Source organism: Notechis scutatus, chromosome 2 (assembly GCF_049901735.1).
Source record: "Notechis scutatus isolate UNSWTSFEM ecotype Mainland chromosome 2, rNotScu1.2, whole genome shotgun sequence".
In the NCBI taxonomy this organism is placed as follows: Eukaryota; Metazoa; Chordata; class Lepidosauria; order Squamata; family Elapidae; genus Notechis; species Notechis scutatus.
Genome location: NC_142010.1, coordinates 22,282,872 through 22,302,797, shown reverse-complemented (window position 1 = coordinate 22,302,797; position 19,926 = coordinate 22,282,872). Strand labels below are relative to the sequence as shown.

Here is a 19,926-nt window from a genome sequence, read left to right as displayed (position 1 = left end):
TTTAAAAGCAAAAATATTATAAACAATTAAATGGGTGGGGGAATAAAGTGGTTAAATTATTTGATCAAATATATCCAAGTTTTCCAACTTATTCTGATTGGTTTATATACCGGCCAAAATGGGAATTATCTTGTAACATTATTGTTTGCTAATAAAATATTTGTTTTAAAGGGTAAGCATTGATGTTTTTAGGTTTGCATATGGGAGTAGGGAATCAAACATTTTTCTAAATGGCAGATGATGGACACCTGTTAATAAAAAAATGGTCCAGATCCTCTTTGTGATTTTTGAAATCACAAAGATACATTATAAATAGAAATTCCTGCCCTGCTATCATCAAGATGCACTGAATGTCAGCGTCGATCATTTTTGTATTTTGACCATGCCAAACAAATGGTAAGTAACCATGCAATGTTGTCTTTCACCCAATTAGAGTACTGGTAAAATTAACCCCAAAATTATTTGCTTTGATGGTTTGATGGAATCCAGGCAGGATTCCAATTTGAGGCCATTATACAGCCGTGTCTTTGAACTGGAAAAAATTGGCAGTGAGTTTTGTGGATAAAATAATATGCATGCTTATCGGCTGCCACATTCCCATAATAGCTATTTATATTAGTACCTCCAATCTTAAACACTGATTTAGAATCCATTTTTTATGGGGTCAGATTTGGCTATGAACAAATTGCATTTTTGCCTAGGGTGTTAATAGTTTGCTAGGTCAGCTCTTCCACTGTAGCTAAGGATCCTGAGGTTGGAATAAACAATGGTAGTGATTGGGCAGGTGAGAGAAGCAACATCATGGTGAAAGAGTTTTGACTTGTCAGTCTGCTGCCCTCTTCCATTAGTGGTGGTTTTTATCTATCCAAAGATAAACGGTTCAATGGTTCAGATTGTATGAGTTAAGAAATATATGGGAAAAGGCCATTCTGTACCTCATGTTGCCTCTCCAGTTGAAGCAAAAGGAACTCAAGATGGTACTAATTTTTACCGATTCTGGACTGAGATGAGCCAATTTCATTTGTGCATTTATATTCAGCAGCAGACGTGTCCCACTAAGTTTACAAATCACACATAGGATTGTAGCAGCAATGGGATTTGAACAGCAACCATCAGTAATAGAAGAATAGTGCAATATTGTTAATACAATAATAAAGTTTTTTTGTTAATTGCATCTTAGATGCACAATTATCCATTTTAAACATGTAATACAAAAATTGGCATTTTTAAAAGGTGAGAACAATGCAAATATATCTGTACTAGGCCTCAGATGGCAGCATTATATCAGTAGACTAACGGTTCTACTAGACCCACAATAGTTTTTATTACTGCAACTGTCCTCATGTCACACACACACACACCCCGCAAAGGATGCAAATTATGAGCATGCAGAGAAGAACTGAACACCCAACATCTTCCATCACTGCTGACAGTCAGTAGTTGGTCTGGGGTAAGCAGGAAATCTCAGATCATCTCTTGACTGTGGATGGTGTAGGGGAATTTCTTCCCCTTTTCTGACAACCGAAAGAAAAAATAGTGAAATGAGAAATGAAAAACTAGAATGAAGTTATCTGTGAACTCGCTGCTAAAACATAAATAAAATATGTATTGCTGCTCAAAATAAACCCCTGAAATTTGTGATCTATCTCTTTTCAAATGAATCAGAACTCTTGCTTCCTGGTTTGTAATAACAATTTTCTGCTATTTATGGAGGGAAAGTAGCACGCAGAATTTTCCACAATGGAAAATCATCATCCTCGTTGACTTGCATTCCCCAGCACTGCACATACATGCGCATGTACACGCGCGTGCGCGCACACACACACACTCTCCCTACTGGTGTTAACTCATAAAATTTAAATTTATCTGCATTCCTAAAAGTTAAAAATGCAAAAAGGAAGAAGAATGCCGAACTTACAGACAGGGCAAATTGGATCAAATGTTTCTGCTAATTTGTAATGTCATAGTCCCAGGAAGAAAGCATTGGCAAGCCATTTCTAAAACCTTGCTAAAAAAAAACCTGCAGGGACTTACTCAGACAATTGCTAGAAGTCAACACAAAGGCACCAAAGAGAAAGAAAAATGATTAAATACATAAGAAGCAATCCTATTGTTGGTTCAAATGTTGTTTCTGTTTTTGGCCTATCTACTTTTATGTGTGCATTCCTGGGATACATTATTCAATGGCCAAATGTAGTTATCTACCAGAAATGTATTGCTTTCACTTAATCATTCTAATTCTGCCTACTCTGAAGAGCTGAATGCCAAGCAAGACTCAAATATGGTTGCAAAAACCCTTTACACATTCAGTGAATTTGGTGTTTAAGCTATCTAGCAATACATACAGAACATCCTTTCGATTGGCAGGGAAGAGCTGATCATGTGGAGAAAAAACTCTATTTTCTCAGCCTTGTGTCAGAAAGAAGGAATTCTAGCTTTCAGGAACAAGCTACTAAAGCAACAATTCACTTGGTGAAATTTGAAAAGTGTGCAAGAAAGGATAGTTTGAGGTTTATTTGATATCTGGGTTTGAAACTATGCTTTTGGATTTGAGGCCACTGGAGAAAAGTAAAAAAATGAGAGAAGAGGGTTAGATCCCTTAGATCCAGAATTCCTTAATTTGGCTCAATAGTTGAAATGTGCTTTTAGAGGACTATTTTAATCAAAAAGGAATCCTAAAAAAAACAACCTAAAGTGCCAACTATATATAAACATTTATTTTGCACATACGGTTTTAAAAAGGAAATGGCCAAGGCCATGAAGAGACAAAGCAAAATAAGATTGCTGTTGAGACCAAGGAAGCTCAGCAAGTACAATTTTTCTTCCCTGTGTGTGGCTGATAAGCTGTAACTAAGAAAAAAATTAAATGCAATCTGCATCTTCTTTTTCTGCTGGGAAAAGAAAGAGAGATGTGGATGCTTATAATCCGAATAACAGCTTTATCTTCATGTGGCATCATAAAGTTGTCAACACTGAAGTTAATGCAGCAAAGCCCATAAAAGCCTGAGTTTGCTAGATGGATACACACACACACCCTGTATTTTCAAATCTCAAAATTATAATATACGAGTTTCAGATACAGGTTAGTCCAGTGTTTCTCAGGCTGCTTTCAGATGTTTTGACTTCAACTCCCAGAATTCCCTAGCCACACATCTGAAAGCCGCCAAGGTTGAGAAACGTTGCATTAGTCCAGGGGTCCCCAAACTTGGCAACTTTAAGACTTGTGGACTTCAACTGGAGAATTCTGAGGGTGGAAGTCCACAAGTCTTAAAGTTGCCAAGTTTGCGGATCCCTGCATTAGTCTAAGACCCAACGAGACTTCGTATCTTCCAAGGAGAAAGAAGAACAGCACGAAAGTGCGCCTTGTTAATTTATTTAAAAATTAAATGCAGAAGTAAACGGAGTAACTCCCATTCCACTTCGGAAGTAGTAGACCAGTGAGAAGTAGCAAAACACGCCGTTCTATACAGATCTTTTTTTTTTTTCTTTTTCCCCGGGACTTTTCTTTCCCAACGTCACTTCCGTCAAGCTCGTGCAAGGAAACCCCCCCTCGGTTCCTGCCCTCGCGAAGAGCACCGTAGAGCGTTTCCCTCCGCCCCTCCCTCTGTCGCTATGGAGACAACCGACAGCCGGCTGCGCGTGTCAGAGACCCTGGCGGCGTTCAACGCCGTTCTGAAAGGAAAGGCCGGAGATGGAGCTCGTGCCTCCCTTTGGTTCAAAGAGAGCAGCGCCCGAAATTTGCGGAGCCGGGACTTCCTGGCCCCCAGGGCCGCTCTGAGGGCCATCTTCGCGAACGGACAGGTGGGAGGCGGGGCTAAAACAGGAGCGGGGCATTGAGACGAAAAGGGCGGGCTGACTGACCGTGAGGAGAAAAAAGCTGCGACGTTATTAGTTAACGGTCTGTTAACGAAGAGATTCTCGGTCATCCAGATCATGGTTGTCCCAAAGGTGCTTGTTTTTTCAGGAGGCAGCTGGACTTCCTTGTTTTTTTCTCTTTCTTTTGAAGTCCTTTCGCTTCTCATCCAAGAAGCTTCTTCAGCTCTGACTGGATGGTGGGGAATGGAAGGATTTATATTCCTTGCAGACAGCTGGTCGTCTTCATCCTTTTTGAGGGTCCTTGAAGCACTTGGAGATTTAGTGCTAATGTTTCCTGTAGTCTGCAATTTTTCTGGAAATCTGTTCATACTCCCACACCATTCGAAGGGAGTCCATCCCAAATTGCATAGTCTAGAGATTCTCAGTCATCTAGGTCAGGGGTCTCCAAACTTGGCAACTTTAAGACTTGTGGACTTCAACTCCCAGAATTCCCCAACCAGAATGGCTGGCTGAGGAATTCTGGGAGTTGAAGTCTACAAGTCTTAAAGTTTTCAAGTTTGGAGAACATTGATCTAGGTCATGGTTATCAAATCCTTCCATTACCACCATCCAGTGAGAGCTACTTCTTGGATGAGAAGCAAAATGTCTTCCAAGAAAAAAACAAAGTCCAGTTGCCTCCTGAAAAGCACCTTTAGAACTACCATGACCTGGATGACTGAGAATCTCCATAGACTTTTAATTATGCAATTTGGGATGAACACTCTTCGAATGGTGTGGGAGTATGAATGGATTTCCAAAAAAGTTGCAGACTAAAGGAACTGTTAGCACTACTCAGGTGACCCTGGGGATATAGATAAACCTCCAAGTGCTTCAATGTCTCTCAGAAAGGATGCAGATGACCAGCTGTCTGCAAGGAATACAAATCCTTCCATTCCCCATCGTCCAGTCAGAGCTGAGGAAGCTTCTTGGATGAGAAGCAAAACGTCTTCAACGAAAAAACAAGAAAGTCCAGTTGCCTCCTCAAAAAGCACCTTTGGGTTATTAGTTAATGTGTGAATGAATTATGTAGTTGCACCTGCCTGATCTTGCTGGGTCCATCCAGAGGCTAAATAAAGCGACCAAATGCATGGATGAGAGGCCATCAGGAAACCTCTGGGCTGTAGGCTAGATTGGGAATTGAAACAAATCATCCCTGAGGAACACAGAAATAAATTAGTTCTGTATTATTGTAAAGTAATATTGCTTTGATATTGTAAAGTATATTGTAATATTGTAAAGTAATTGCTTCAAAACTCAGGCAATCTGAGTTTGATGTGGAACTGATGAGAAATGGATCCCTCAGTTTGAGAGACCTTTGCAAAGGGGTTCCTTTGCCCACCTGAAAATACGAATCATCAAATAATTCAGGCACAGCAAAAAAAACAAAAACCTACACATTTATTAAAGGGAGGGTCAAGTCTTTTTAAAGGATACAGAAACAAATGATACAAATGATAATTTGGTATATGTGATATGTCAGAAAGCAAGGGGTCAGATAATGAAACACATTGTGAGACGTGAACAATAGAAAAACAGTTATTCTAGATGACATTCCAGAAGTGCCAAATGTATGGCTTATGTTACTCTTTCCCAGCTGGGTTTGTGTCTTTCCTAAAACGTACAAATTTATTCAAGGATTTTCAGAATATATTATACCATTTAGTGTTGAGAAATTCTCATAATATTGAAACAAATGGCCTTAGCTAAGAAGAATCCCCCCACCCCACCCTTGAAGTTAGAAAAGAGGCCTAGACTTCCATGTTAAAAGTATTAATATCAATTTTTAAAATGCTATTAATGAAACTTAAAACTCTTAAGCAAGTTGATTATATATCTACCAATCTTCATGTGTTTAATTGTTAACCATTTTCTTGGCTCATACAGTACACTGAATCATATCCTCCATCCAAATGGGCTGCTTTTCCATGACATACTCAGCTTAGTGTTAGCCTGATTCTGATTATGGTTTAGCAAATACCGATTTGTTAGGTTATGGTTCAATGTAATATTAATCCAGACAGTGGATTAATTCAGTGATCAGATGGAACATACTGCATTGTGTGAAAATAGCCCATTCTACAATCAAAAGTTTACAGAATAGAAGCTTTGAGAACATGGAAGGAATGGAGTCACATAACGAAAACAGAAATTCAGCAGTATATATACACAAAATTTAATACAATAATAAAAGCAAATACAAACTAAACTCAGAAACTAGAGAGAGAGAATTAAAATGTAAAGAAAAGGTGTTTTCAAAGCTTTAACCACCTCCTTTTTGTATATCGAATAGAAAGTCCTTATTCAGGTCATTCTCTTGGCTTGTCATTTGTGTTTCCATTTTCGTTTCCTTCTCTATCTCATCGTTCACTTTTTTATTACTCAATGTTCTAATATTTCTGCATCAGGAAAGTTTATTTTATATCTGTCACTCCTTCGTTAACATCTTTTGAACATAGTCGATCCGTAGAAGTAGACAACATTGCTGATGTTTCTGATATAGAATATAGAAGATATAGAATTTCTGGTCCCATTCTTTAAAAAATCTGGAATATTGGTGTGAAAATCCCTGTGATCAAAAACCAAAGGCAACTTTCCCCTCCCCTCCTTTTTCCTTTTCTTCCTGGACTTTTTAATCCCCTCTAGTGTCCAATGTTTGAAATCATAAGATCTCAAATCTCTGTTATGACTTAATGTAGATAAATCAATTTGGTTCTCATGAAAAGCTATTTATTTATTTCCAAAATCTCCAAACTGGTAAAATTATCAATATTCCAGATTTGTCTGTAGTCTTAATTCATTTATAACTTTCTTGGATCAAAGTCTTGTTTAGCTTTTTGCCATTTATTTCCAATTCTTTATATTCTTAAACTTGTGGTTAATTTATTTTGGTTCAAGAAAGACAGTAATTTCATCAAGTGGCTTTTCAAACTTGTCATTCTGAAAGTCTCTGATAGCTTTAAGATAATTAAATAGGCAATTTCTCAAAGTGATTAGAAAGCGAGATTAGCTAACCCAATATCCTTTTCAAAAGCTCTGCTGTGGTTGTGATGTCTTGATCCCTTTGTCTCCTGGCTCTCAAATCAGTCAGACACTGCTGTCCTACGGTCTCCTCATGAGGAGCAGACACCTGGAATACATGTGGGTAATCTCCCATCCACACATTTTTTGGACGTTTAATTCTTCCAACCAATGGAAGTCCAAAATTCCAAGTGTATTTCTTAACAACATATGTTATAGCTTGTATAATAAATATAGAATTAATGTTTTCTTCTGCATTCGTAAGAGAAACTGGTACCCCATCATCTACAATGTCATTGTTGTGGTTTATTCTGGAGCTTTAAAATGAGAATATCTTTATTTTTAATGTGTGGCATGGTTGGTTTCTGTTCTGGAACAACTAGCACCAGAAGGATATCAAATCTGCTTGTCTTTTGTGTTTTATATTGTGATAGGTTCCCAAAGACATTGTTGAGAGTGTACTTTCATTGAAGTGCCCAGGAGTGCCTCCCATTCACAACTGTCAAAATGTTCCAGCTGGACTGATTGTGCAATTGGACAGACCAACTGTCTTTGAGCAGATTCTGACAGCTCTTCCTGTATACACAAAGCCTCCTTTGACATCCCAGGGACACTGCATCATCCTCAACTGTGTGCCCCTGCATGGGCGGAAAGACCTGAAGTCACTCAGTCTGGGTCATCTGAGGGCCATCCTCATCACTGACCACTTGGCGGGCCTGCTCCAAGCTCAAGGGTTAGTGCATGGAATGAGCCTTTATTGTCAATCACTTTACAGCTCAGGTTCCAAAAACATGTATGACTTTCCTATTCCTTAAAGTCCTTTCATTTTGGGTTGTCAAAATATATATATGAGATGCAAATTGGATGCACTTCCATTGGCTCACAGCCCTTTAATCTATTATTCTATTATGCCGTTCTTCAGATGATTTCCTGCAGTTTATATTAGCAGTGGCATGAATGCAATGTTTGTGAGTTTGTTTGCTGTAGAATTCCTTTGTTTGTTTTGCACAAACAGAATAAACGTGCAGCTGGTTCCAGCTTTTGTCAATGAGGAAATCCATCAGTTCTTGCATCAGATACAAGTTGATTGGCCTTCTGGGTCAGAGGCCTTTCAAGTTCCTGAGGACATTCTGACCTTGAAGGAAACCCTTTGCCAGTGTCAATATACTACATTTATCCAGGCAGACCAGGATGAAATTGTATGTAAACTGCACTTGAAAGAGTTCCTGGAGAAACAGGAGGAACTGGAAGGCTATGACCCCAACTTGGATGTCTTTCTTGGTAAGTGCTGACATTCCTTTGAATAATATTGGACAGATTGATTGACTGATTATATGCCATCAAGATGTTTTTTTTTATTCCTAGCAACCATAAAAATTTATTTTCTCCATGATGAATATGGACAAATAGCATTATTATATCCATTCTCATGCAATAATCCTGCAAAATAGGTTGCTGTGAATACTTTAATTTTATGAATGGGACCTTCAGGCTCAGATGATAATTTGTAGGATTTAGAAGCCTATTACTGATTCAATTTGATTTTAGTTGCATGCTGCACTTCCTTCCAGAAGGTTTACAAAACAACAATACATACAGTGTTAAACCACCACAAAAAATAATAATGCTCAGAAACAATAAACAATGCAAGAAAAACAATGTTTATTTTAAAAAAAGAGAGTGGGGGGGAACTGGCAATCTGAAAGACAGTGTGGTCCTGCAGTAATTACTATTTTTCAAATGTTGGATGATTGGAAAGATTTTAAATTGTAAAGTTATTTCTCTTTGGAGTCTGAGTTCCATAATTGGAACATGGTGGCTGAGAAAGCCCTATTTTTGACTTTCTTATTTGTGAGCTAAACCCAGTCCTGCTCTACTGTTTATTGGTCAGATGTATGTTACACAAGGGAAAGAGTTATAGGTAGAGATACAGAGCATTTCAACTCCATATGATTAGGGATAAATGGTCCATGAAGTAAGACCTCCAGGATACACATGGTATACATATAGTGATTTCAGCCTGAGTGTCCTTTTGGTTATCTCCTTTTGGGTTTTAGTAACAGAAGAGAAGTTGCACCATGTGGCTGAACTCCAGCGTGTGGCCCAGCAATGCACAGTGAGTAGCTTGACAAAGGCTTGGCTCATGGTGGGTGGAAATAGCAGTCTTACCTGTCTATGACTCTCCTGGGAACTGCTCTTTTTCTCCAGGAGGATGTGCCAGGGGTTTGCTGTAGTATTGTGCATATTGTGAACAGTGAAGAGGCATTCCAGCAGCAGAAGGTGGATCTACTGTGGAGATTATTAGCACAGCCGCAATCTTTCATAAATCACCAGGTATGGAATGGTCTGTCTTCTGGGAAGAAGTTTTTTTTTTATTATTACTATTATTTATTTTTGGTGCTTTCAAATCAATATTGACTCCTGGTGACTTCCTGTACAAGTTCTGGTAGTTATCTTGGCAAGACTTCAGTTTCCCTTTGCTTTCTCTTTCCTATGGTTGATAGAGAGTGACCAATCATCAGTTGGCATTGTGCCTAAAGTGGAACTAGAACTCTCAAGTTTCCCTGTTTCTGGCCTATTGCCTTAGCCACTATCCCATACTGGCTTCTGGGAAGGATATATTATATGCAATACAATCGAACTTTTCCTACTCGGTTGGATTGCCTTAAGAAAGGATGACATACTTTGTGTCCTCACTAAAGCTAGCCTGTCTCATATCTCATGCTCAGCCCATTTCAGCAACCCTGCTCTGGAACTTTTGTTAAACCGTCCAGGTATCTTATCTACCCCCAAAACACTTATTCCTCTGTTACACGCTAACATCATTTTATAAAAAGTGAAAAGCAACTTAACGATTGCTTGTGATTAATGGTTGGTATTTTTTTATTTCTTAGAAACACCTTGTCTGTGGGCCTGTAAAAATTACCTGCACTGATTCTTGCATGAATGCTTTTCAGTACTACCAGTAAGTCCCCGTTCTCTCTCATGATTTTGGCACAGTATCATTGAATCCCACTTATATCAGCAGACCTCTCTTCCTTCTTGAACAAGTTGCTGATAACACTCTTACTTGGATACTCCAGAAAGTAAGTTATGGCACGGCAGCTCAGCAAGTAGAGCAACCCCTGTTTTACTATCGGTTGAACTTGTCTGATTTGTGAAAATCTGTATCATTATTCTTGTAGAGTCCCCGAGAAAGCTCCAAGAAATGGAAAGACAGGTTTAATAGTCTTGAGCTAGCAGGACAGTCCTGTTGGTGGGTAGAATTCTGTCTTTTCCTCATTTCACGTGGAAACTCTCAATTACAGTATTAGAGGCAGAGCTGACAAAAAGGGCAGATTTATTCCTGAGGAAATAATGGTTTTCCATCAGATCAACGTTGGCAACCAATAATAAAAAGAGAGAATAAATAAAAGAAAAATACTCTTTCCCCTTGACATAAATGTTCAGTATTTTGGTAAAAGAGAAGCATGTGGCTTCTGAGAAAATATTTTAAGGGGCAGTGGTAGGGACATCTTGGGAAGGCTCCTGTTGGATCACAAAACTTAGACAAAGTGAATGGCAGCATCAGCTTTGAGCCTGCCTGTAGCAGAGCCAGCTGGAGATCACTGGTCTGGAAAACACTATCAGACAAGTAGCGGGGGCTTCATGGCTAGCAGAAGATAGGCCATGCTGGTCCAGGACTGAGGTGCATTACATTACTGTGATTGCACCTGTTTTTCCGTTTCCATGTCTCTAAACAGCTATAGGTTATTACAGTAGAATATACAATAAAGGAAGAGTTGGACCATTATGAAAAGAATACTTAAAGGAAGGGGAGTTTTTCTTGGAAGGATTCTTAAGCTCTGTTTTATAACTGTTATAGAAGAAGAAGAATTAACCTTTTATTTTCCATCTTTCAGTGAACAGAAGGGTACTTCATGATAAATTTACTGTTTTGAAAATAGCAGCAGTGATAATGTAAGCAATAAGCCAAATGCGCAAAGCATACATGTTTTTTAGCTGAGATCTTGCTTTTTCTAACTTGTAGACTACGTCACTCCCAGATGTATAAAGCTTCAGTGCTGAAATATGGAGATCTCTCTAAAGGTAATTGTCCATCCTGCTATGTCTAATCATCATTTCCCTCTCGTTTTATTGTGCTCCTTTTTGGAAATTAAGATGTTTCACTCATGAGAATAATGGTGAATGTGTATTATATTATTTATTTTGACGTGTTAGATTTATGTCTCAGCTTTTCTCCAGGAGCAAATTGACCCTTGTATACTATTCTCAGAGCAATTCTATGAGGAATTGCTGTTTTCTGAGAGAATGTTTTTTGGGTCCAGAGCTATCTAGGGCAGCAGCGCCACAGGTGTCAGGGCGTAGGGGGTGTGGTTGCAGTGGTCCTAAGGTAAGCGGGTAAGACATCCCCCCAAAATAAGACCTGATGCTTATTTGGGGGCTGAAAAGGAAAGAACACCGGGTCTTATTTTGGGGAAAACATGGTAGGATGCTGGGTCAGTTGGTACATTTGGTGAACTTTTGGTCTCAGAGTTGACTTCCCTGCCTTTTTACCTTGTTGAATTCTACACTTATGCATTCTTTTTCTAAATTTTGATTATTCTGTTCAGTTTGCCACATCCAATATTTTATGTTTTTACATTATAATATTTTAGTTCTGTTAACTCTTCAATGGCTGTATGTTGCCTTGCCAGTCACACTTTCAGTTTAATTGTTCAACCGCTTGAAATACTTTATGAGTCTTGTTGAGTTTTCTAGTTTTTACATTCAACTTCAGAAGGAAATCAAAGGCTTCCTCTTCTAGATTCTCAGTTGGCTTTGGTGAGATGTGTAGTATATAAATTTTGATTAATTAGTAAAATAAATGATTGAGGGATAAGTTCTATAGAAATTTTTTTTCCATTTGTGATGAATAGCTCTTTTTTTCCCTGATGTCCTTTTTGCAGATGCCTCGTGGACGAAAGTAATCAGCGTACTGACATCAGCTGCTATCCGATTTGAAATGCTGAGTATAGTTCATCAGAATCAGGTAAGCATTGAGGTTCAGCCTCTGAGTAGAAACAGTAAGACTGCCTTCTGTGCAACTGAAATGTGGAATAATTTTGAAAACACACACATTTATATTTAGTATCAAGAGTTTATGCTAATCCAGCATAAGGAAAGAGTGCTGTATTATAAACACAACATATGATCATAAACTTAGCTAAATTTGCATAATTATGTTGAATACAGAATTTGCTGGCATGGGAATGAATTATTAGTGGACTTGTTCCTACTCCTGTATTCTAGATGAAGCTGAACATGAATTATGAGGAAAAGGAATGATATCTACTCTAGTAATTTTTTTTCAAACTCATAGCCTTACGTTACTTTTGCAACGTTTTTTCCCTTCACGGAGCTGGGCGTGGTCTGCATGTGACGCATCCGGCTCACAGGCTGCCAATTTGACACCCCTGATTTAGGAGACCCACAAAGGAGGAAGGCAATGGTATATAGGACATCGAACAGAGATTGATATCACGTTGATGCATTTTGGGAGTGGAAAAAGCAAGTGAATCAAGGCAATGTCACTTTTTGGCAAAGGGCAATTTTAGCAATTACTTCAGGCTGCTGGATGGGTTAGACCACTGAATTGGCCTTCCCTAACCTGACTAGGCCTGAAACCTGGGAGTTTCAGTCACCAGAAGGGAAAAGAGTGACTAAAAACAGCCTTTTATATAGACTGATTGGTGCCTTAATGCAGCAGAACCCAACTAGTAGTTTGCATACCGTAAGGTGGGATTGATGTTAAGTCACTGAAACTTCAAGTCTTCCTTAGTGAGATTTACATTCACTGGCAATCTGGGCCTAAAATAGAAAATACCAAAAACCACATCTGGAAGCTGAGCCATGACAATTGGACTTATTTCCTTGTTAGTTTGAAATCCTTCGCTGCTTATCTTCTTCAGCAAAAGAAGATAAACTTCTTCAGTCTGATGAGAACGTGATAATCTTCATCAACTGAGAACCATGGCTGTGGCATTTTCTTTTGGACTGTCATTTGTCAGAAATGGTGCAGGGGTCTCCTGCTTGGGCAGGGGGTTGGACTACAAGGTCCCTTCCAACTCCGATTATCTGTTTAATTCATTTTTCACAGTGGAACCTGGGTTTAGGTAATCTATGGGCAAGATTACGGGGGCAGAGAATAGGACTAGAGCCTTACTTACTTTCTTGCCAACAGAATTTATTTTTGCTCCCTCAGGTTTTCTTGGATGTAGAAGAAAGCAATATCTCTATGAAGGGGACCAAAGGTGGAGCTTTCGTGATGTATAATTGTGCTCGACTTGCCACGCTCTTTGAAACATACCAGAGATCAGCAGAGCAAGGTGAAAGTCTTTTTGGCATGTATGCTGGGATTCATCCATGTTTCTGCTTGGCTGAATTGGCAGTCTTTGCATTATTTTGAAAGAACCCACCCACTTCCTGTTTATCTTAATGGTTTACATACAGTGGTTTGCAATACAGTAAAGCAATCTGCCAAGCTTGTTAAGTAATTTTAAGTGTGTAAGTAGAAGAATGTATAATAGAAAGCTTATTAAGTTGCACACAATTTGCATTGGCTTGTTAGAGTATTTACCTTATTGATACAAAAGGAAATAGTGGATCACAATACCAGGTCCTCACCAATCTTCCATTGTGCCACTACAGTGCATTAACTTAATTTTGTTTCCAACTCTGACTAATCCTCTTACATTTCTTGCTTTCCATGTTAACTAATATCTGCCATCCAATTCAGGTCTGTATCCAGCCTTTCCCCAGTCTTCTGAACTGAACTACTCCTCTCTCAGGGAAGAGGTGAGCAAAGGATTACGAAGACCCAAGCTTGGAGACCTCTCTCGATTCAATTGAAGAATCCAATGCATTGAAAATGAAAACCTCATTTTCTGGATAAAAGATTGTTTTATCTTAATTCCCCAATAAAAGATTGCTCTTAGTAATCCGCCTTCCACAAATCAGTGTATATCATCTACTTCGGTTTGTTATACAGTATATAACACAGTAAGTGGGAACACCTATTGCCCAGACATTGGCTGCTGAAGGGGTCTGGTGTTTGTTGTAGCAGGAATCTCCTTGGCTGAACATTTCCCTCCTAGTTTGCAGTCTAGAACAGAAAGTTTTCTTTTTCTTTCTTTCCTTCTTTTCTTCCTTTTTCTCCATAGCATATATACAGTACCACCTCCTGACACCCCACTCTTTCCCCGCATTCTTTTGCTTAAACGGAGTGTCGAGGGAAAGACTGCTAAGGAGGGAAAGACTGCTAAGTACTTTGTTTATAAGCATGGAAATGGGAAGAACAAATATTTTGGGAGGGGATCATGGCTTGCCCTCTTCCCCATCCTATTCACTAATGACCCTGATAAAGCTGTGATTGATGCTTCTACCTGCCAGGTGCAATAAGGAAATAGCAAATAGTGTGGATTCTGTTGGACAAACCCAGGCCTCCGCTCTTTGTTTTCTCTAGGGGGAATGGCTCTTGTTATTCAACAGCATCCTGCCTTTCCAGGAGGTCTTGACCCATGTAACGCAGCTCCTGCTCCCCACTGGTGGGCTCAGAATAACAGTCAGCACGGAGGCGGTAAGCTGGGATATTGCATGGCAGAATATCACGGCTCCTTTCCCTTCCCTCATCTTGTCTGATTTTCATCATGTATTGGAGATCGATTTTAGCATGTTATTCCAAAACCCAAACACTAATTCCTGTTGAAGTTCAAACCCCAAATCAGGGAGAATTTTTTTCACTTGAGGCTGCTTTGATCGGGATAGTTATTACATTCTTAGGCATTAGATTGCTTCGGATTCAGTCTCTGTGATTTCCAGTTAAAAAAAGACCTCAGATAACCTTTTTGAATAAATGTTTCATCAACTCCTAGACACCAACTGTCAGCAACCCTCATTCTCCCAAGGTAATTGTACTAAGAGAAATGAAACTGTATTGTTTTTGTTATTTTATAGATTTGTAAGTTTCTGATTCAGCTAAGCATGGATTTCAGTTCCTACTACAACCGAGTGCACATTCTGGGGGTAAGTGCTCTGGAAAGGATATGAAGATAGATAAAATTCAGAATGTAAGTTCAAAATGCATCATTTAATGTCTCTCATTATAGAAAATAGAAAAAAAAATGGTGGGCTTACTTTGACCCAATGAGAGACTTAAAGCACTATGAATAATTTAACCTGGCTTGTCTGCCTCTCCTGTTAACTCTAGCTTGGAAGCCTCCTACAAACTGTTTATGCTATAAACTCCTTTTATCTCATTCCCAACCCACCAGGAAGGATGAATTCATCCTTAGCTCTTCCAATTTAAAGTAGAGTTTCCCCCCCAATACATGTCTTGGCGTGCAAATGATTTATGACACCTCATGCACAATCTGGGTGATGTCCTCTCCTCAGCATCTACAGACTATGGACACATCCTCTCCTGGATGTTATCCTTCATTGAGATTTTCACTTCATTGCTGGAAAAAACTAGACAACTGAAAGCATTTGCCCACGAAATGCACCACTGCTCTTTGCAAAGCAATATTCTGGTGGGCTTAGTGAGTCCTTAGTGTAGTGTTATTCCATCTTTTGGAAGACTTAGACCTGTTCTTCAACAGGCACAGAATGCATTTTCAAAAGAATGGTAAACCTTTATGTTTAAAAAAATAGAGGAGAAATGCTGACCCAATACAACATGGGAAAGACATTTATTGCTGATTACTGTATTAAACATTATTCTTTTGTCCAAAGGAGTATTGTATGGCCATGGGTTTTTTGCTACTTTTTGGAGGCTATCAGAGCTCAGTTATCGGGGCACTGCAAATTATGACTGCATTTTTTTGCTGATTCAAGGATTGAAGGAATAGATATTAACATGGTTATGAGGAAGAGCCCTCCAGTACCCAGTGTGAGAGTTGGTCTTGGGGGGGGAAAAATCTAAGCTGCCAATTTTACTAACAACTATGTTAATATATTTTTTACAAGTGTTCTAATGAAGCTGAAGGAATTTTGAGGACAAAAGGCTTACATTTTTTTCTTGACGTTGTCCGCACATCATTTGCAAACTATCAGCTTTTTTAGAGCAATAGTAAGATTTCGGCTGCCTTTACCACTTTTCCAAAGGAATTGTTACATGTGGGAATCCTCTTCTTTCATGTGATAATGATATCAATACCAATTTTATACTCCCAGTGTTTTCCCTCTCTGAGGGCCATAACATGGGAAAACCCCATAGCACAGAAAATTTCTTCTTACTGGTTACTAAAATTAAAATTCTGACATTATGGCTGTTTTTTGTGTGAATCCAGCTCATATCTGGACAGTGGAATGCGTCTTCTCTAAGCACAGCCACAAAAAAAAGGGGGGAGGGGGAGAACATGAAAGGATTTCCATCCCTTTTTCTTCCCACCCCCAACTTCACCCACAAGAAAGCCCTCTCTGTTCCCCTCCACACCATCTTGATCATTACCTCTGTCTCCCAACAGGAACCACGTCCCCATTTATTCAGCCAGATGTTTGCCCGGCTGCAGCTGATGAGAGCTGTGAGGGAAGTATTCCACAGCGCCCTGGCCACCTTCCACCTGCCTCCTCTGAGTCAGATCTGATCAGAATGGTCTCATACCTGGACTCGGGAACCGCCTCCGCCTCCCTTTGGTGAAGAAGAAATGGAGAACTCATTCCTCTGAGAGGGAGAATGGAGTGTGGGATGTTATACTGTACTGATTAATGGACAGCTACTCAGTATATCCTTCAGGACACCTTTTGTTAATGCCCTGAATTGATAAAAACAACAACAGGACATGTAAATTTCTTCTGAAATGATTGTGAAATTCTTGGAGATAATAAATTCCAGTCATGGAACAGAGAAAGAGGCACATATTCTGTATTATAATTGCCTTGTTTCAGATCGCACTGGGTATAAGCAGTGTTAAGACTCCTGAAGCCAAATGAATATAAAGCTGGTGGATGCAAATGACTGTTTACTTGTTTTTAAATTCTGTTCTAAAGTTGGAAACATTTGTTTTCATGCAATTTTTTAAAAAGTTGATACCAGTAGCAGGGCAAGAGTGTGTAAATAAAATAACGCAGACACATGGAGACCTGTGACTGCAATTCTCCGTACAAGCTTGTCTCTGTCATACTAATTTTATCTAAACAGAAGGTGAACAAAGGCGCAGAGTCCTACTGTTGCTCTGTGGCTCATGAAAAGACAAGGGAAAGAAGGTTGAGATTATATCAGCAGTCTGCTCACCATCCGCTCTCATGAACCGTAACATTGTATGGAGAACAAAGTAATGCAATAAAATGTGTTCTATCCACGTTTGTTTCATACTTTTTATCCTCATGTGCCCGTCACATGGCATTTTTATGTGCCCATCAGATAGTGTTGATGTAATGGATATCACAGTTCTTTGCGTAGTGGGGTGAGTTCAGCATCTTCTTTGGGGAAATGTGGTCAATGATGGACAGTAATTATTGCCACTGTTTCATCAGGCCAATGAGTGATTCACATCGTAGCCAATCTTGATGGTCACAATGGGGTGGCAATTTAATGAGCAAGGTGAAATTGCAGCTGAAATTGAGGTTGGTGATCCTGGGACCAGGGCCTCACATGTGCTCTGAAAGTGCCTGGCTGCACCTCTGCCACAGGAGGCATCGTCTTTGGTGGAAGGAGAGCCTCCATGTCTCCTTAGTAATTGGAGCCTTCTCTTTAAATGTTGGGAAGAAACTGCTGGAATCTCCAGCAAGTGACACTGTGCAAGACAGAATTTAAGCTTTTGAAGATCTATCCATAGTCCCATTATTTCTGTTAAGACCAGAAGCAAAGAGTTGGCAAGTGGGAAACTGCTCTCCACATATGAATTAGCAATCCAGTAATGCTATTAGAGTTTGAGGACTGGTGTCCTAAATTTTGTGTTGATCCAACTTATTTTTCTCTCTGTTAAAATGTATTTGACTATTAGTAGCTCGGATTGGTAGTTAGGCTGCTATTCTGAGATCCGATCTTGGCAATTTGGTTGCAAATGTTTCATCACCATTCAAGGAGCTGTTTGTCTGTTAAATACCTTTTTATTTGATTTTATATGAACAAACAACATCCACACTAATTTGCATCATATAAAAAGATTATATATAAAGGCCAGCGTACTGACCGACGAACACAATTCAAAGTGTATTGACGATGTCTCCTCGAATGGTGATGAAACATTTGTAACCAAATTGCCAAGCCTGGAGCTCAGAACCACCACCTAATTTTTCACCTCTACTTTTATGGTAAATAATAAAGTGCTGGGCTTTAATCAGGTTCTCCTTCACCCATAAGAGCTCACAAGGTGACCTTGATTTGGTTACAGTCCCACAGCAGTAACTGTTGTGAGGCGAATGGGAGAAGCTGCCATATGTGCTGCCTTGATCTCCTGGACAAGAGGTGGATAAGATAGAATCATACGCATAATAGGACTTCCCCTGTCTTTTCCAACTGCCTTGTCTATTTGTGTCTTTTAAGAGCAATGAGATTTCTTGTTTGGCTCTGGCACTTCCCAAAGGAAGGAGTCACACTTCTCCTTATGGTACAATCTGGGTAGGTAATGACACTTGCTGTAGTCAAGGCTGAGCTCTGAGCTGTAGACTGACCCACTGAAGGGAACTATCAATGACTTCCAGGGACTCTCTCTCTTGATAACCTGATTTTGTTCAGCCTTGGGAACAAAGTGTGGCTGGTTTGCCACATTCGAATTGAAATGTAGCCTCCCGGATTAGCAAGCAGCATCTGCAAGGGGTGGAACACTCTGCAAAATGTAAGTGTTTTTCGATGGAGAGATCAAGCGCACCTAAGGAGTCTTAGTATAACCATGCTATGGGGTGATGAAATAGGCCTGTTGCTCTGGAGAATCCATAACCACAGTCAGGCCAGGGATGAAATGCTGGATTATCAACTACAGGGCACTACCCTGCAATGGTCTTCTTGGAGAAAGTATCGGGGATAAAGAAACGGCTGAAAGACGAATCCTAACTCTGGGCTTAGTGGAGAAAGGCTAGCATATATGGGGAAGGGAAAAGGTTCTCAGTACTGGGAGCCGCTTTTTCTAAACTGGAGTTTGGGGGGAGGAGTACATCCCCCACATAGTACTCATCTCTCCTGCCCCTGGAAGCCCTGCTGCCCTGGAATGTATATCATCTCTCCCTCTCTCTCCCTCTCTTCTTCCCCCTCTTTCTCTCCTATCATCCATCCATCCATTCATCTCCATCTATATATCATCCTCTCTCTCTCTCTCTCTCCATCATCTATCTTATATCCATCTATATCTATCCAATCTGTATATCTATCATCTATCTATCAATCTATCTATCTATCTATCTATCTATCTATCTATCATCTATCTATCATCTATCATCTATCTATCTATATCTATCTATCATCTATCTATCATCTATCTATCTATCTATCTATCTATCTATCTATCTATCTATCTATCTATCTATCTATCTATCTATCTATCTAATCTATCAATCTATCTATCATCTATGTATCTATCTATATCTATCTATCTATCTATTTATCTATCTATCATCTATCTATCTATCTATCATCTATCAATCTATCTATCATCTATCTATATCTATCTATCTATCTATCTATCATCTATCTATCTATCTATCTATCTAATCTATCTATCATCTATCTATCTATCTATCATCTATCATCTATCTATTTATCTATCTATCTATCTATCTATCTATCTATCTATCTATCTATCTATCTATCTATCTATCTATCTATCTATCTATCTATCTATCTATCTATCTATCTATCCTCTCTCTCCTCTCTCTCTCTCATCTATATTCTGCCTGTATTATTTTTACTCAAGGCAGTGAACAAATCCAACACACCTTCCTCCTATTTTCCCAACAACAACCACCTTGTGATGTGGGACCTGAGATCCAAGCCTTCTAAGTTGGTTTGTGAAATTAGGATACCAACGCCTTTCACTTTGCTACAAATTCCTTTTGATAGCTGCTGTTGTTCTCCTT

The 19,926-nt window shown here is 39.3% G+C and overlaps 1 protein-coding gene and 1 long non-coding RNA gene across 3 annotated transcripts; one reads left to right on the top strand and one right to left on the bottom strand.

The window, feature by feature from the left end:
* The first annotated feature begins 3,523 nt into the window (after window positions 1-3,523).
* Window positions 3,524-17,213, top strand: DALRD3 (DALR anticodon binding domain containing 3). 2 transcript variants are annotated; one of them, XM_026682629.2, is made up of 13 exons: window positions 3,524-3,801; window positions 7,308-7,606; window positions 7,889-8,154; window positions 8,931-8,989; window positions 9,082-9,207; window positions 9,768-9,838; window positions 10,904-10,962; window positions 11,823-11,905; window positions 13,118-13,241; window positions 13,652-13,710; window positions 14,378-14,491; window positions 14,869-14,937; window positions 16,380-17,213. In XM_026682629.2, the coding sequence occupies exons 1-13, from the start codon at window positions 3,613-3,615 to the stop codon at window positions 16,497-16,499; spliced, it is 1,638 nt and encodes a 545-aa protein (XP_026538414.2). In that variant the 5' UTR covers window positions 3,524-3,612; the 3' UTR covers window positions 16,500-17,213. The 2 variants fall into 2 exon arrangements, 1 of the variants encoding a protein (XP_026538414.2); XR_015747448.1 differs by lacking the exon at window positions 13,652-13,710.
* LOC148131918 (uncharacterized) lies at window positions 17,181-19,357 on the bottom strand. The gene is made up of 2 exons (XR_015747449.1): window positions 18,835-19,357; window positions 17,181-17,467 (listed from the first exon to the last, which is right to left on the bottom strand). It is a non-coding gene; the product is annotated as an uncharacterized LOC148131918 (long non-coding RNA).
* Window positions 19,358-19,926: the final 569 nt, after the last annotated feature.

Excerpts from the sequence above, each read along its gene's own strand:
- DALRD3 (XM_026682629.2), top strand. The coding sequence starts at position 3,613 with ATGGAGACAACCGACAGCCGGCTGCGCGTGTCAGAGACCCTGGCGGCG. Across the intron at positions 3,802-7,307 it reads CCATCTTCGCGAACGGACAG|GTTCCCAAAGACATTGTTGA; the intron begins GTGGGAGGCGGG and ends ATATTGTGATAG. Across the intron at positions 7,607-7,888 it reads GGCCTGCTCCAAGCTCAAGG|AATAAACGTGCAGCTGGTTC; the intron begins GTTAGTGCATGG and ends TTGCACAAACAG.